General features: G+C 38.8%; 1 protein-coding gene across 1 annotated transcript in view; it reads left to right on the top strand.

Moving 5' to 3' along the window:
• SLC1A3 (solute carrier family 1 member 3) overlaps positions 1 to 17,998 on the top strand; it is a 68,221-nt gene that overhangs the window by 33,964 nt on the left and 16,259 nt on the right. The window contains exons 4-5 of the mRNA XM_005230397.4: positions 13,747 to 13,951; positions 15,326 to 15,368. Of these exons, the coding sequence (XP_005230454.1) occupies positions 13,747 to 13,951; positions 15,326 to 15,368 (248 nt within the window). The remainder of the gene's footprint in view (positions 1 to 13,746; positions 13,952 to 15,325; positions 15,369 to 17,998) is intronic.

The raw sequence follows: 17,998 nt of genomic DNA, 5'->3' as shown, positions 1-17,998 counted from the left end.
TGAGTCTTTCCTCCATAAGCAGCTTTTATTTTCTTTCTACTTGTATGCAGAGCTAAATACTTTATTCTGATATTTCAACACCCACTTCTAACTTAGATCTGAATACCTAGATAATATCAGAGATTCTCCAGTGACTATAGTTTCTTTTCAGAGCTAGAGAATGGGTTTGGTCAAGAGTTCACCTAATGAATGGCTCCTTCATTAATGAATACATTCTTGCACTGAAAATCATCTTTGTCCAATATTTACAATTGCAGTATGTCTTAACTCTACAATCCCTGAAAACAAAGTTATAGAACATTAGCTTACTAAGCCTGGGTAATATCTGTCTGAAGGCTAATGAAGCTGTGCAAAACACCCACATCCATAATGAAAATAAATCTTTCAAATTCAAGATAATAGGTTTAATAGTTCATTAAAAAGTAAATAGGCGTCTCTTCTGTTTTGCAGAATATCACAGTCCAACAATAACAGTGATCAAAAAAACCCCTCTTTCATCCATTTAGTTTAAAATCAGCTGATATTTTCTTCGGTACCCCAGACCTTTCATCGCAATTCATATCCTCAATCCTGCCTGCTAGCAGATGATGCCCAGATGGCAGCTCTATAGTACTTGAATTGTGGAAGCCAAATGTACTTAGCCCTATAACATCCTGGAAAAGAGCTGAATGATATTATTTAAAAACACTGATTGCTACTATCAGGCATTCCAGATGAAATCTTAACATCTTTCCCTTGCCTCCTACAAGTCTGTAAGGTGGAGAAAGACATAATAAAAAATGTACGGCTTTGATGTTGCAAGGCTGTAACTGAATCAGTGACCCAAAGTTCAAGAGGTCACCAAAACAAAGGAGAGAAAAGGAGGAAAACAAAAGCCTGTTCACATGAAACTCCAATTCCACACTTTCATAATGAGTTCACACAACAGCCTTAACATCATTACTGAATTGTGAAAAAAACCCAAATTATAACGACAGCTTTAAACATAATAGACTAATTGCAGCTAAAGTAATGACTCCTCAGTATTCACACGGCATATTACCAGAGGACCTTAAATTCGCAAATAGGAAGTATCTTTTTCCTAAAGTTGATTTGATTGTCACCCATTAAATTTGGGGGGGGGTGGGGGGTGGCGGGGGGTAGGGGGGCTGGAATTTAGCGTGCAATTACATTAGGATTTACTCCTATGGCCCATGAAAAAAAAAAAGGAAAAATGCTTAGTATGTTATTACTAAGATATTAACTTATGGATTATCAGTGGTGTTTTAAAATGCTGCTAGTTCATAAATTTTAAAAAGTCTACATAATATTTTTTTTTAATTATGTCTGCATCCAATCCCATAATCTTTAAATAGACTGTTATACTTGATAAAGGAAGTCTCAGATTGTTTCTAGATTCTTTCTTAATAACACATTTTCTCATGCCATATACAAATTTATATGCAGAATTTTTCTTATCAAAACCAACTAAGTGTGATTCTTCGAATAATGAGAATCTAAAAGAACTCTATATTGCCAAATTAGTTACTGTTCTGCAATTTCTAATGCAAATAATGACTTAGAGACATGAAGGAGCTCCATGCAGTTGCTTTTGATATGGATAGATAATACTACGTAGCGGTGCATCTCAGTTCTACCAGAACTATGAGAGGACTGAGGCCCCACTATACTAGCTCCTGCACCACAAGTCAATACAGTATTGAGGGTAATGTCTTTCAGAACAGACTTCTCCACACTGAGAAGGTTTTATGTTGGCATTGCTGACTTCACTGTCATAGGTAACTGAGCTCATTTTGTATCAATACGGGGAGTAGAACAGCAACAGCAGCATGGAGCTCCATTCAAGATTATTTCTGTTGCTTCATGCAAATGCAGATAGCACTACAACTTGGCAGAAATTACAATTATACTTGAGGCATGAGAGGAGGAAACTCAGTGAAGGAAGTGTGAATCCATCAAGAACAGCCCATGGAAGAATACATAGTGTTGCAAAACAGCACACATGGAAAAAAATGCATGGCACATGGGAACAAATATAACAAAGAAAAAGGATTACACGAACATGTAAACACCAGCAGGGTGTGCATAACACAGACAAAAAGGAAAGTGACAGCTCCATGAGCAGCTCAGACAAATTCTCTGGAAGATCAATGGATAAAACAGCAGTAGACAAATGAACTGCTAGCTTGAAAGTAAAATGAAAATGTATCACTTTTAAGTTGGACATAGATGCACCAACCAGTGTTGTGTCATTGACAAGATTTCTAAAAAAAAAAAAAGGCAGAGCAGTTTTGTTGCTAGTAAGTAAACCTGGTACAAGAATAGATGGTAGCTACTGCAACAATAAAAATATGCAGGGTTTTTTAGTAAGGAACTTCAGATCACTCAAAAAATATTAATATTGTCATATTAGCAAAGACAGATAATCTCAGTGTTTTAAAAACTGTGCTAAAATTAAAATTCCAAGCAGAAATCCAAAAGCTAGGTTGTTAACAGATGTATTAGTAACACACTACCATTAGTTCAAATCTTAGTTTGAGTCACATCCAACTGGGCAAAGCTTCTTTCCAAATGATGGCTTCTGCGTGAACTCTATAAAATTAACTTAACTAGTGTCAGATCCTAGTAGACAATCATCCAAATAAAAGACACTATCACTGCAGTAGAGTCTATTATTGGAAGTTTTAGTGAAGAAGCCAAGAACTAGCTGGCCAACAATACTGGATCACATTTTGAGTGAGAAGGTGATGCCTCCAGTGTACAGCCGTGACAAGTTACAGATCAGTACAATCCCATACCCCAAATCCCATGTCATTTTGTAAACAGAGATATGTCTCTATCTTTTTTTTAAAGAGGCCATTTAAATCTTGCACCTCTCTGACTAGAATTATGTTCACTTCATTTTTCTAGAAATTCAACAGAAGTGTGTCTTCAGACATCTGTTACATGCCAAAGATGTAAAAGCAAATGCATTTTTACATTAGGATGCATTGTGAGTGACTGTTCCTTTAATGATACCTCTGATGTCACATAAGTATTCTCAAGTTTGTCATTTTCAGTAGCAGCTAAAGTAGATCAGGAGTGATATAGCACAGTAAATAGTTCACAGCTTCATCACATGGTATACAGCCAGTCAGATAACAGAGCGCTGTACATTTGTGGAATGCTGTTTAGTAAGTGCTGCACATACAACAACATGTCTGTGAAGGACACCAGGCACAGTGTACCAAAGCTCAGACCAGCATTTTAGCAGATAAAAAGCTACCACATGTATTTTACGAAACTGTATGATGGATTTTTATGGAGTGCTAAGTAATGTGCTTAACACCATCCAGAAGGCAAATGTATCTTTATCACTGGTATCTTGCCAGCATGTGGTGCGTTTCATGTTTAAAGTAGATACTTTTGGCAATATGTTCAGAATAAGCGAAAATTAATATTTTCATCCTTGGGGAACTGGGAAGAAGTCCTACAACTACTGGCTTATTTATTTCAGTCTTGTAACAACATGTCCTGTAGGATTCAAGCTAACTTAATGTGCTTGGTTTATCAGATACGACTGTTAACTTTTTTCCTAATTAAACTGAAATAATTTACCGTGTTACATTATGATTCTTCTTCAGGGAATGTACTTGCTTATTTCACTCATGATACAGAAAATAAACAGCTTTATGCCCAACAGAAGAATCCCATTTCCAGGAAAGCTTAGTCCAAATGTCTGGACATAAAAGGATGTCTTTTCAGAATTGCACTGTGCAGGTAGCAGCAGTGTTTTGTTACCAAAAAAAATTGTGAGCTGCTATTTTCTGTGTTCCTGGGTCTCTGATTCTTGGCTTGAAGACAGTCAGTCCTTTGTACTCTGTTATTACAATGAGGTAACCGAAGAAAGAGAGTCTTGGTTTGAGACTGTCAGCTGTTACTAATCACTGCTCCATGGCTTGCTGTGAATCCCTGCTTGCCTCTCCCTCCTGCTCTGCTTAGCACACATAAAGAAGATAAATTACTCCCTAGTTTCCTTTCAAAAAGCATATTGTTTGGCACATTCCAATACTGTGAGCAAAAGATGGAATAATGCGAAGAGTTAAATGGGTATCTAAACAGACCCACAGCAGGGTCTTTCTCCAGCAGATGTGAGTTTCAGGAAATGTACTCTCCTACTGGTTCTCCAAATGTATTCTGTCATACTGCAAACCCGAAAAGTAAATCAACCGTACTTCTCAGCACAGTAGAGCATATTCTTGTAAGAGGTTTCCTGTAGTAACGCAAATATCACAGACACTCAATAAATGAAGCAGCTGAGTGTACCATATTTACATATCTCATTTTACTGGGAGGTGTAACACTTTGGTGTCTATAAAATATTTAGCAACAGCAAGCACAGGCTGGGGAGGTTTACGGAATTCTTCCCTGCCCTCAGTGACTGATGTTTTCCTGACACAGAGAAGAATTTTAAAGGAAGAATAATAGAATGGTTTGTGTTGGAAGGGACCTGTAAAGACCACCTAGTCCAACAACCTGCAATCAGCAGGGACGTCTTCAACCAGATCAGATTGCTCAGAGCCCTGTCCACCCTGACCTTGAATGTTTCCAGGGATGGGGCATCTACCACCTCTCTGGGCAACCTGTTCCAGAGTTTCACCACCCTCTTTGTAAAAAATTTCTTCCTTCCACCTAGTCTGAACCTACCCCTTGTCCTGTCACTTCAGGTCCTACTAAAAAGTCTGTTCCCAGCTTTCTCATAAGCCCCTTTAAGAACTGAAAGGTCTTTCCAGAGCCTTCTCTTCCCCAGGCTGAACAACCCCAACTCTCAGCCTGTCCTCACGGGAGAGGTGCTCCAGCCCTCTGGTCATCTTTGTGTCCCTCCTGTGGACCCACTCCAACAGGTCCGTGTCTTCCCTGCGCTGAGGGCTGCAGAGCTGGATGCAGTACCCCTGTGGGGTCCCACCAGAGCGGAGCAGAGGGGCACAGTCACCCCCCTCGCCCTGCTGGCCACGCTGCCTTTGGTGCAGCCCAGGGTACGGTCGGCTTTCTGGGCTGCGAGTGGGCATTGCTGGGCCACGTCCAGCTTTTCACCCACTAGTAACCCCCAATCCTTCCCTACAGGGCTGCCCCAGCCTGTACTGATGGCCAGGGTTGTCCCAGCCCAGGTGCGGGACCTTGCACTTGGCCTTGTTGAACCTCATGAGGTTCCCATGGGCCCATTTCTCAAGCCAGTCCAGGTCCCTTTGGATGGCATCTCATCCCTCAGGTGCATCAACCACACAACACAGCCTGGTGTCATCTGGGAATTTTCTGAGGGTGCACTCAATACCACTGTCTATGACATTGATGAAGATATTAAACAGAACTTGTCCCAGTACAGAACCCTGAGGGACATGACTTGTCTTTGACCTCCATCTGGATATTGAGCTGTTGATCAGTCAAGTTACTTGTGCATAGAAACAAGCCAAGTAAGAAGTGAGCAAGGCTGTGGAAAACCCCACCATGAAAATAGGATAAAAATAGCAACTGATTTGAACTGCAAGCTCAATAAATTTCTAACTAAGACTGTAATATATTTGCCTGCTGCATCAGAATGCTATACTTTATGAGCCAGGAAATACTTCCCAGCATAGATTACTGTCATATTTTTTAATAAGATAACAACGAATTTTGATGCACTGAAACTGAGCAGAGTTTCATAAAGTGAAGTTGTTCCACAGTGATGAATAACAACAAAATGGTGTTTCATTATTCATGGTTAACTGAAAGCCACTGTAAAGCCACCAGAGATTACTTGGGCCTCTACCATTCATCCCAGTCAGTGATGTTCTGGCATTGTGTTATCATGGTTTGACATTTTCGTTCTGATGAATAAACTGTGGCTAGAAGGGCATCATTGGAAGCAAAGAGTATAAAGAATGAAAAAGTATGGTCCGTCACAAAATATTTTCCCTTAACAAGAATTAGAAAGGGATGGAGGAAATATATTTGAAGCTAGCATACGTTACATCTGTTTGCTGGCATTATTTTTAGGCTGTTTCCACACAGAAGTATGGGACCAACAGAAAGAGTATAATGTTCAGTTTGCATCACTTTTGCACATGCAAAAGCTTTCAGAATCACTGAGAGGTAGGTATCCAGCATCCACATTCAAGGGTATTTCAAAACAAGTATTCTATGAATATCAGAAATAACTATGTATGGCAGGGTTAAGTTAGTGTCCTTTTTCTGAAGTCTTTTTTGATCATCTACAACCTTTCTCCTTGCTGTGGTAGTGGAGGATCCACAAAGAAAAGTACATTGATATCTTTAAGTGCTTATGTGGACTCTTTCACATGTTGTTAAATCCCATCTTTCTGTTAAAAGTCTGTAATTTCTCTGATTTGCTCACACAGTGAAATTTTTTCTTATGTGTAACAGGAACATGTCTGTACCTTCACAGTGGTATATTTTTCTGTTAATTTTTTTTGAAGGCAGCACTGTCTTGAGCAGCTGTGGCCCTCCAGATCTCTCCTGAGCCCAGGTGCTCTCTCCTTGTCATCAGATGGTGGGCGGTGTTTCTCAGCTACCTGATGAGAACAGAGCCAGTTTAAAGATAAGCAGGGAGAAGTAAGGAATGCTTAACTTGCTTTAGCAGTGCTGCCACCAAAGAATGCAGTTTAACAATACAGCCAACTGGAAGTTATGGCAGACTGCTGACAAAACGCTTGTTTTCTGCTTCCTGACATGCCTTCTTTCTGCTTCCCTTGTTAAAGATTTGGTGTTCACATAACATGATTCTGAGATGATTCAGAATAACAAATTGACAGAAAAACTAACCCTACAAACCCTAAAGTTAATAGCTTCCTGGTGGCAAGGGATGGGACAGGACTACAAAGCTGTGGGGCAGGTCTAGTCCTTTAGGAGCCACTCCTAGCCATTTAATTGGCTAACTGAATTGCATTGCTATATCCCAGCCATGCATTTCATTAGTCAGCTTGGCTTAATCACAGTCACATGATTTTGGATCAAATGCAACTGCTAATTTTCCTGTGAGGTGTTTGCCTAGTGTTCCTAATGGACCTGGAAAAGTTAATAAAATACCTAATTTCATTATTTAAATTTCCATATTCCAAATAAGGGTAAGTTGAACTGAGATTTGGGGGCAGCTTGTCCCATCAGTTCATGCAAAAAGGCATACAGAACTATGTTTCAGACACATATTTCATGTGGCTTCAGGAAGTCATTAGCTGTATTCAATTAATATAAACTTCACCAATGCATATAGTTCCTCAAAAATGTTAGTTAGCTTTTTTTCTTTGCAATTTTATTCTTTTACTACTACTGCTATTAAGAATAATAATCTAGAGTTTGGACTGATTTTGGACCTGGCCTTGCGAAGGACTTTAAATTCTTGTCAAAGCTTTAAATGCCATTTAACTTTTGTTTTCTGGGAATGCTCAGCACCACTCAGGACATGCTTAGCAGCTATCAGAATAAAGCTGTAGAGCTTAATCTTGTTAATTAAACTTGGGCAATACTTCTGCTGTCTTTACCTAACTATTGCTTTTCCCTACAATTTCTCTGCCAGCATATTTTACCATGACCTTGCACTGTGCTACTCATTTCCACAAATCCTCATCAACATACACGAGGGATTGTTCTCATGGTCTCACACTGAGAGTTTACTCATCACACAGTACTTAGGGGATGTAGGGGGTTGGGAGTAGCCCATTTAAGACTGCTTTATTAGGAGACTGAAAGACAACTTTAAAGAAACAAAATTAGGGCAACACTCCTCAGTCACCAGTTGCCATTATTACTGGTCCACCACAGGAGGCCTTACCAAGCAACTGCAACTTCCTAATGAAGATACTGTAAAAAATAAACAGGAAAATAATTTGCAATTAAGAGATGCTCTGTTCATACTGTTTTGTTTTTAAAGACTGAGTCGAAAACTTCTAAAGGAAATTTATGTTAAAATCTACATTAGCAAGGAAGTGCCGTCAATTCAGTTCTAACACGTCGAATAAAGGTTCATCATGATCATAGAAATGCTTTCTTTTATTTCCAGTAGCCATTATCTAGAAGGACTGGAATGCACAGTTTGTTCTGCATGCTCATTCAGAACTGCTTCATAATTTTATGTATTTCTAAGAACATATTGCTATGTCTCAGCAGGATTACGAAGTAGAGGCATTCTGTTATATACCCACAGATTGTAGCCTTGTGCCAGTGGCTCCTCAGCCAAGTGCCCACATCAAGGCTCTGAACTTGTGGTTCCTCTACTAAGGTTACTACTGTCCTATGAGGAGCAGCTGAGGGCTCTGGGTTTGTCTGGTTTGGAGCAAAGGGGGCTGAGGGGCGGCTGCTCTCTGCAGCTTCCTGGGGAGGGGGCGTGGGGAGGGAGGTGCTGATCCCTTCTGCCTGGGATCCGCTGACGGACACGCGGGAAGGGTTCAAAGCTGCGCCAGGGGAGGCTCAGACTGGACGTCAGGAAGCACTTCTTCACCGAGAGGGTGGTCAGACACTGCAACAGGCTTCCTGGGGTGGTGGGCGATGCCCCAGGCCTGTCAGTGCTTCAGAGGCATTTGGCCAATGCCCTTAGTAACGAGCTTTAACCCTTGGTCAGCCCTGAAGCGGTGTCAGGCGGCTGGACTAGGTGATCGTCGTGCGTCCCTTCCAACTGAACTACTCTATTATATGTTTAAAGTTTTCATCACTGTGCATCAAAAGTAATTTTACAGAAACCAAAGGTTAAAAATATTGTGAGCAAAATGTTAGATGGTTGTTACAAATGCAAGAATTTTAGTATAGGAAAGCAATCACATAAACTTGTTAGTTTTTCCAAAAGTTTTTGAAGGTCAGCAAAAAGATTTCCGAAACAGGGACTTTAACATGAAAAGTGGTAACTGAGCTTTTTAACGGTTTTCAATCTAAAATTATATACATGTATATATGCATATACTCACATGCACACCCCCTCATCCCAGTGAGAGGGTCTTGCTTGCTCTGAGAAATGAACAAATCACTGAAGGTACTAGGATCAGTCTAAGTAGCGACTGGGTTTTTTTAGGAAAAGCAAAAGAAAATTAATCTTGCTACTGGCTCAGTTCTTCAGTGGCATACTACTTATTGTTGAGTGTAAAGAAAAAGATCCCATTTAAAAACAGGTAGTTATGGACCCTGATTCATCAAACCACTTTAGTTAGTGATTAACATCAAGGACAAATATAAGTCCAAGAATGCTTTACTGACTAGAAGTTTACACAGAGAAATAGGGGCTCGGTTAGAAATAAAAATATGCTTGTTCCGTTTAATGGTGCAAATATGAATATTCCCTCTTCCTAAAACAAAAAAACCACAGACAGAAACTCGTAGGTACTGTAACAGGAAAATGAGGTATGTGCTTAAACTCAAATCTCAGACTGAAATAGCTCATAATTTATGACTTGAGGACATTGGACTGTTCTGCAAAAAATCGGTTGATGCAGTCATGTTAATTAAAAGGAGAAAATATTCTGAATCTGTAGGACTTTTTAGCTTAGGCTTTACTTTTTGGTTTTTAAAATGATGCCTTGGAACTTATTTTTGAACAAGCAGATCTAAAGCTATTATTGGCTTAAATGTTATCTAAAGAAAACATGCTTAGTATATTTTATGAGTACAGTACCATTCCTCTGTGTTAGTGTGCCCTAGTATAGTCCAAGACTACACATACATTATGCACAGCATGCTTTCAATGTCAAGAAAAGTAAAAACAATATAAAGCAACTCTGGATTTGTCAATTTTGGAATTCTGTATTATCTAGAATCATAAATACAATATAAAAGAATATAAATGACACAAAACCAGACATAGTATAGTAGCTATTCAGGAAAGTTGCTGCACCATCAGATCATGTAGAGAAACATGATCAAGCCAGGTGACTGATCAGAACTATCAGATTAACAATTCAGAATTTTTAACAAGTTGCCTTAACCAGATTTTTTCTCCTTTCCTTTCAACTTTTCTCTCTTTCTCCTCCTCTTGCAATGACACTTGCTTGCTGCCTTTCCTATGACACAAAATATTTCCCTTTCTTCTCTTAACACTTTTGTTAAAGAACAATGTAGTGCTTTGCTTTTTGCCCTGACACTGGAGAACTCCTTGTCATGTCTTTATTTCACCCACAGTGTGACTGATTCCTCACTTACTTCTCAAGAGAGGGAAAGAGTAGGTGAAGGGAGAGGACAGGGGTAAGGGCTTGGGTTTCTTTGCAGTTCCACAGACTTAGGCCTGCCCCCTTCTTTCTTCTCTTCCCTTCCTCCCTCCCTGCCTCCCTCCCTCCCCATCAACACTTAAAAAATCATTCCCATTCATGTTGTGTGCGCGCACACGCTGGGAAAAATTACAGGCACTCTGCTCCAGGTTGCCTTGACAACTCCAAGGCATCCCTGTGCGTGGGGACCGGTGGCACAGCAGAGTTTCCCAGGCCCCCTGGGGAAGGGGAGGGAAGAGCGGAGGCAGAGGTGCTGGAGCCAGCAGCAATGTGGAGGAGAGAGCTGCGAGCAGGATGAAAGCGGCACATACATCTCCCGTGGGACAACGGGAGTTTTGCTGGCCGGCTGTGAAAGGACACACTGAGGATACAATAGTCTGTGACACATGAAAGCTTTGGAGCAAACTTTATTGCTTCTCCGTCAAGGACCCTTCCAGAGCCCCATTCAGTGCTAAGTAATCTTGTCAACATCTTAAAAGTGTAAATAAAACAACCTCAACCCCTTTCATTTTCCCATGTTTTGAAAACAGATTTTAAACACTTTTTTAGATAAATCTTGTTGTTGGTATGCTGGAAGCTTTTGCAGTTTCAGCCCTGGATGGTACCGACTGTCCCTCTTGTGAGTTCCCTGAGTTCCCACTAACTTCAGTGGGAGGGAAGGTTGCCCAGCAGCTTCCCAGTAAGGGCTCTCTGAGGTGAGAACATGCTTCCTCTTCATACAGCTTCTGTTCATCCTTAGGCTTGTCATCCCTATGCTTTGAATGCTTGTTGCTATATATGCCATGAGCAGTTAGAGCTCCAGACGAGAGGAACTGCTGTTCTCTACTTTCAAGCTGAGAAGTCATTTATGTGATAGCAAGAGCAGGAATGAGACTGAGCAACCTAAAATAAGGGGCCCTGTACTCACAGCCAGAGTGCATAATAGGAAACCAAGCTGGAAAGCAGCTTATAAAGACAAAGTGCATGACTCTTGCTCCTTGACATACCACGTGCACATGGTTCACCACTCAATCCCAGAATCTGTCCAAGAAAGAAACAGGATCACAAACTCTAATCCTTCAACACAGCGATCTTCAGTGGTGAAATGTGCCCTACACTGACTCCTAGTGATTTTCCAACTGCAGAAGACCCAACCTAGTGGCCAATGTGGATTACAAAGAAAGACTTGCTTGCTCAAAGCAGTAAGCACATACGGCTGCAAAACCCTCTAGACTGACAGTGCTCAGCATCTGGCCCTGAATCTATTATCTGACAAGGGCAGGGTACTGGGAACTGACTGATTTAACACCTGTGCTTTTCCAAACCTTCTTACCAAACTATCTATGTTAACATTTTTATGCTTAGGGTGTAACCAAGTTTAAAGCTTAAAAAGTTTAGCTTGGCTAAAATGAAAAAATACATAGCCCATTGCTGCTACTTTAGAAACAGTAAGTAAGAACATTAAAAACAAATTAAAATATACAAAGATAAAATTGACTGGACTAGTATGTTTATGTTCATTTTTCACTTTTTAAATTACAATTTGTTTTAAGTTGCATACAGGTAGTTTGAAAATAAAATTCTGTCTGACAGAAACATTGTGCAACTCAGCAGCAGATCTGAAATTCTAAAAAAATATATATTTTTATGAATTGCATAATTTTACTTGTATTATTTTGCATTTGCAATATTTTGAGGAGCCAAAAAAAAAAAAGTCAATCCTTCATCCACTGACAAGAGGGCTAAGGACTTACCTCCTATTTGTAAATATAGGAAAACTATCTATTACTTAGTACTATCTACCATTTTCTTCACAGAATTTCAAAACATATAGGTAAACTTACCACAAACATTATCATCAGGCTTTACAGATGGAAAAGCTGAGCAAAGAAATGAAGGATTAAGTGCTTCAAACGTTGGATTTCCATTTTCAGTCTCTTAGTATGCCTGTAACACTTTTGTTCTTCCACCACAATGACACACGAAAATCAAGCAATTCGGGGTGCAAATCTAGTGATCTCCCTTTGCAATTCATTTTGTGGGTACAGATCTTACTGGCTCTAATGGCTTCTGTCAAAACAACAGGCAAACACCAGCTGAAATGCAAGGGTAAGTATGAAGCATGTGATTGATTTTATACTTTCCAGATTTGATCAGAGCCTGGAACACAGCCTTGATCTCAGTTACATCAGTGACTAGAATATTTTCATTGTAACTCCAGTAGCACATATTTTCTCCTTTAGAAGACAGGCAGAAGTACAATATATCTACAATGATTTGAGAAAACATTTCGTTTTGCCAGGTCGTGATTCTAGTCAAATGTTTCCGTATTATTTCTATTAATGCAGTCCTTTAAACACTTCTCCTCTGAGACAAGTACCCAGAGAAGAAGGTGGCCAGATTTCATTGTATGTTGTATGTTCAAAGATGGCATCTAAAATAAATGTCTGGGCAGTCCACAGAAGTCTGGATTAGACAGTGTTATATAGGGGTCCATAGGAGGAGATGATAAAGCAAAGATACCCATTCCTGACCTTTTTTTTCATTATGCATTTTGAAAGCTTGGTTCCAACAAGAAGCATCACCAATGTTTTGGGACAGATGGCGTAGCCCTCCAGATGAAGTATGGGGAAGTTATTGACTTTACTTTTAAGGAGAAGCACCAAAGGAGCTTTTAAAGGAGAACACCATTAACTGGACCTGCTTGGAAAGAGAAAAAACATTTCCATTTCTGACAGTCCTCATGAGACACTCCTTCTCAGAGACTCAGAAATTTCCCTGGCAGAACTGCACCTTCATTTTAAAAACACATCGCAGCCCTCCTGGTGCAATCTCACAAACGAACACTTTAGCAGATGCCATTGTGAGCACCCCAGTATTCACATTAGATCAGATGCATTAAGACAAGCCAAGAATTAGGATTAATGTCGCAGGTTTTGCAAAGCTTACAAAAGACTCTAAATGCTTATTCATACAATAGTAAGGATTTTCTGAAACAAGCTAACAGCATTTAATCTGTTTTAAACTCCCATGGCTTGGAACAGAGGCAAACTGAGGTCATTCCATTAGGGTATGAAGAAAACTTCATACACATGAACTAAATATTATCAACAATATCAAGTAAATATTATCAACATTACCTGAGAGTACTGTGTTTTCTTTCTTACTATTACAAATTAGCTGCAGCACATTTCTAAGGCACATTTTTCAGACTATGCTAACTATGCTAATCAAAAACCATGAATTGGCTCACTGGAATATGGACAGTGCCACGCTGCATCAGACCAATAATTCCTGCTTTTAACGAAGTGTTAACAAAGCGCAGAAAGCTGTAAGTCTTCTAATAGAAAATTATAACAAGCATTAGGGGCGGGATGGGAAAACAGCGGCAGTATGAGCTGCAAAAGAGGGCCAACTTACCTTGGGTAGCTTTAAATGTACTAGTCATCAAAACTCTTCCCACAAAACTGTTTTCATCATGCTGAGTTTACACTCTTTACTCACAACTGTATGAGGTGAATATCCTTGTGCTTAAATTTACTAGGAATTGCTGCCCTGGATAGTAAAGCATCAGGGAAGATGGGAATCCGAGCAGTAGTCTACTACATGAGTACTACCATCATTGCTGTACTGATTGGTATAATCATTGTGGTCATCATCCACCCTGGGAAAGGTACTAAAGAAAACATGCACAGAGAAGGCAAAATTGTGCAAGTGACAGCAGCAGATGCCTTTCTTGATTTAATCAGGTATGGCTATGACATTGCACATTTTCTGTACCAATAGCAACGACAATAATATTTAGATTCACGTGAAAACAAAGTAGAAATTTTAGACAGCGACTGCATAAACTAGCTAAATTTCTTTCAACTATGTGATACCAATATCTCTAAACACTATAACACTACAAAAGAATACATGCATTTATTTTCCAATCAAGCTCTTGCAAGGGAAGAAACTACTTTTAATATTCAAAGAAAGATTCTTTCTTTCATACACAAAAGAAAGACTTCTCTTCTGCTATCTGCATGGGTCTTCTCCCCTCCTTCCAAAGCACAGTCCTTATTACCAAAATCCTCTGCTTTCCTTTACTTCCAACCTTTTACAGTTTTCTTACTTCACTTGAATTCCTGATTTAGCTATTCATCTTAATTTTGAATTGTAGCTACCAATCTGGGTGCATCTACTCAACGTGTTAAATTGTATGGATGGGAAATAAATCCAAGGAACAGGCAAGTAAAATGCTTGAAATAGAGGGGCACAGATATAAAATCTTGTTTTCTCCTTGCTCAGAGACTCTGCAATGCCTCTTTTATAGAGCTAATATGTCACAGATGTATTCCAGGGAGTAGGGAAGCTGAGGTTTTGAACTCGGGAGCTTTTCCACAGGTAAAGCCACCAAAATTTTGTGTTCCACTAACCCATTTGGAGAAACCAGAGACATGGAGAAAGGCCTCCAAGAGTCATGCTGCCAGGAAGGGGGACTTCAGAAAGACCCATGAAGAGGTTTGCACTCAGATTCCTCAAGATTTATTCAGTTAGGCTGCTTCTAATTCCCTCAGAAATGTCACCATTTTGGAAAGCAAAGAAACAAACCCCCATCTGTAACAAATATAGAGAGACATATATAATTATATGTCTATGTGTTATTATTAAAGAATACTCAGAGTTCAGAAACGTTTATCTCTTAATCATGACAAGACTCTGAGTGATAAGTGTCATGTTGTACTAAGCTACATGCCTGCAGAAACTGAGAAGTAGAAATACATTAAATATTGATAACCTTTTTATTAATCTGGATTCAGAAAGCATCAATAAATACAAAACTAAAAGTCAACACTGACCCACAGAGCTTTGTTCATTTGGTAACTTAGCTAATATTCTGCTCCATAATCGGATCTCTATACAATATTGGATACACAGATTGCAATTGCTAGGATCTATCCAACCCACTAACCAGGCCAATGCTATATGCAAAGCTCTACTCACTGTATACATAATTACATATTTGTCTTAGGATTCCTTTGAAAATGAGCTGGTCAATTCTTTTATTAGCTGTGCCCCTACTTGGGATATCACTACAGTCTGATTACATCTCATGTTATTTTGTTTCTTTTTCACAGAAACATGTTCCCTCCAAATCTGGTGGAAGCTTGCTTTAAACAGGTAAAAATTTTTTGTTATTTCCAACCAGATCATAACAAAGTAAGAAACTGAAATGAAATAGCATTTTTTTTTAGGAATATCACGTACTTACAGCAGTAACAAATCTTATGTATGCTGCCAACTGTCAAAAGCCCCTCAAATTAAACCAGCCAAATCTGTGCTTTCCTTTCAATCATATTGTCTCGGTATGTGCTACAAAAAGTGAAGAAAACACACCTGGCACAGCAAATAAACAAAAGAGGTTTTCAAAATGTCAAATTCATAAGTCTACAGGAAGCTTCATTCAAGTCAATACAGAATTTACTTTTCACAACCAGTATTATGTTAAATGGAGATATACTGAGATACGCCTCATCTGCACAAAGGCTGGAGGATGTTCAGGAATGTCATGCTCAAAACATGCATAGGTTTGAAACAGAGGAAATGATTTTGTGGGCATCAATAAATAATCAAACTAGAGGACTTTCTGTGACCTATGGTAGGGGTACATAGGAATGCTCTTCTATTTTGCTTCCCAAACTCCTCTATCATTAGCCTAGTCTTAACCTTAACTGTTCTATGGAGAAAATAATAGTAACTAGTTACATTCTTTTTTTAAAAGGAGAACATTATAGATTCAATGAAACCTATAATATGTATTTCCATAATCTAATTGCTTCATATTGACTCTACAGACAGTCTTGAACTGATATTCTTTACCAGTTATTGCTGCAGCGATAAAATAAAAAAAAGGCTGAACTATGGAGGTCAAGAAGCCAGAGAATAAAGTAGAAACTTAACCAAAGTGCAGCTGAGTTGTGTCTTGTGGAAGAATTGAAAAGAAACAGTAACATTTTCTTTAGTTATATAAATAGAGAGTAATAAAAACTGTGGCTTTCTAGATTAAAGATTTGGTCAACATTAAAGATAAACTACACCCAGATCCAAAATCAACAAATGCTGTGCCTCTGTTTTCAGTAAGTATGATGATGAACTTAGGACAGGGACGCAGAATAACAGTATGGAAATACAAAAGTCTGTATCTAAACCAGAAACAAAAGTCAAAGAATATAATGTAATGAAGTCAGGGAATTACACAATCTGTATCTCAAAATAATGAAAGAATTAGGGCATAAAGTTACAGATCTGGCAACAAGTTTTTTTAATAAATGTCTCAAATTGGGAAGTTATTATCTGTAACTGGTGAAAGCAATCATAGTGCCTTTCAAATTGCAATTTCAACAAGATTTGGGAATTTATTTAAGTGGTTAGTAACATATTAGCTTGAGTTCAGTTGTACTGAAGGATGTAAGTACCTTGAAGGAAAGAGTAAAGGCTTCATAACAAATAAAAATGAAAAACACATTAAAAAAAAAAACAAAAACCCACAACAAAAGAACCAACAAGGTGAAGAATAACATGGGTTTCTGAAACCTAGATAGTACCAGAATATTCTTCCACCTTTCTTCCAGAAGATTTCTCTTGCTTGGTTTGGCGGTTTTGTGGGGCTTTGTGGGTTCCGTTTTTTGGTGTGTGTGCACCACGGAAGCACAATGATCAAATCTCTTTGGACTTCCGTAAAACAAAGGGTTTAATATGAGGGAAGTGAAATAGTTGAGCAGGGGATAAGATTACTGTAAGAACTGTAAATTTGTAGAGATAGCAATAGAAGGACTGAAAGAATGAGTGTACCTTAATTGGTACTTTTATGAATGATATGGCCATAAGATGGTTATCTTATGGTTATCTCCTCATAGCTCTTCATCACATGTGAATAAAACATTTAGAAATAAACAGTAATTCCTGCTTTGAAATGGGAAGCCATCAATGGAAAGAAAAACAAAATTTAAACCCCTTCAAATTCAGCTCTAGGATATATTAGGTGACATAACTACAACAAAAGAAACAAAGCCAGAGGAATGTGGCTGGAATACTGAGTATGTTCAGCTCATTACACAGTAACATTCATGCAAAATTACAATGGAGACAGGAGTTGCTGGTATTATCAAAAGAACACAGCATACAAAGCAAAAAGAAGCTTGATTTAAAAGTATTCGGGTACAGAAACCAAAGTGGGAACAGAGCTGTATAAGATGAAGAAAAACGTTTATACAGTAAGAAGTGGGTATCACTATGACTGAATTTAAAGTGGGAATTAGAAAAGGTTTTAACCTTCATTACCTACATGAGGTCCTGGAAAAATCTTCAGTTAGGAGTTGTGGTAGCAAACTACCTCATCAGTTTTAAGATACAGCTTGAAGAATTCTTTCAATAAAATATCCTACAGCAACAGGAAACTTGACTCTGTGACTGGCAGTCCTAAATCTATGTTCTTAATCAAAGATCTCCTGCAGATTCTGTTTACACTAAGTATATTGTATTTCTCATGTGCTTTACAGCTTAAAGGGATTTCCAAAAAATGGTTCCAAAAAATGGAAATGTTCGGTGAAAGTTTTTTCTCACTTTCAGCAGCAGCTATGCTTACTGAAGCACCAGGATTTTGAATCTGTCATACTGATACTATTACCTTTTGAATCAGGTACCAAAATCTAGATTTTTAGGTATAAGTTATTTTATTGTAGCAGACAGGAGAAACAAGTATATGTAAGATTCATAGGTATCCAGATGACTTTGTCCATCTAACTCCATAA

The sequence above is a fragment of the Falco peregrinus genome, chromosome Z (genome assembly GCF_023634155.1).
Source record: "Falco peregrinus isolate bFalPer1 chromosome Z, bFalPer1.pri, whole genome shotgun sequence".
NCBI lineage: Eukaryota > Metazoa > Chordata > Aves > Falconiformes > Falconidae > Falco > Falco peregrinus.
This window is presented reverse-complemented; position numbering and strand designations above follow the sequence as displayed.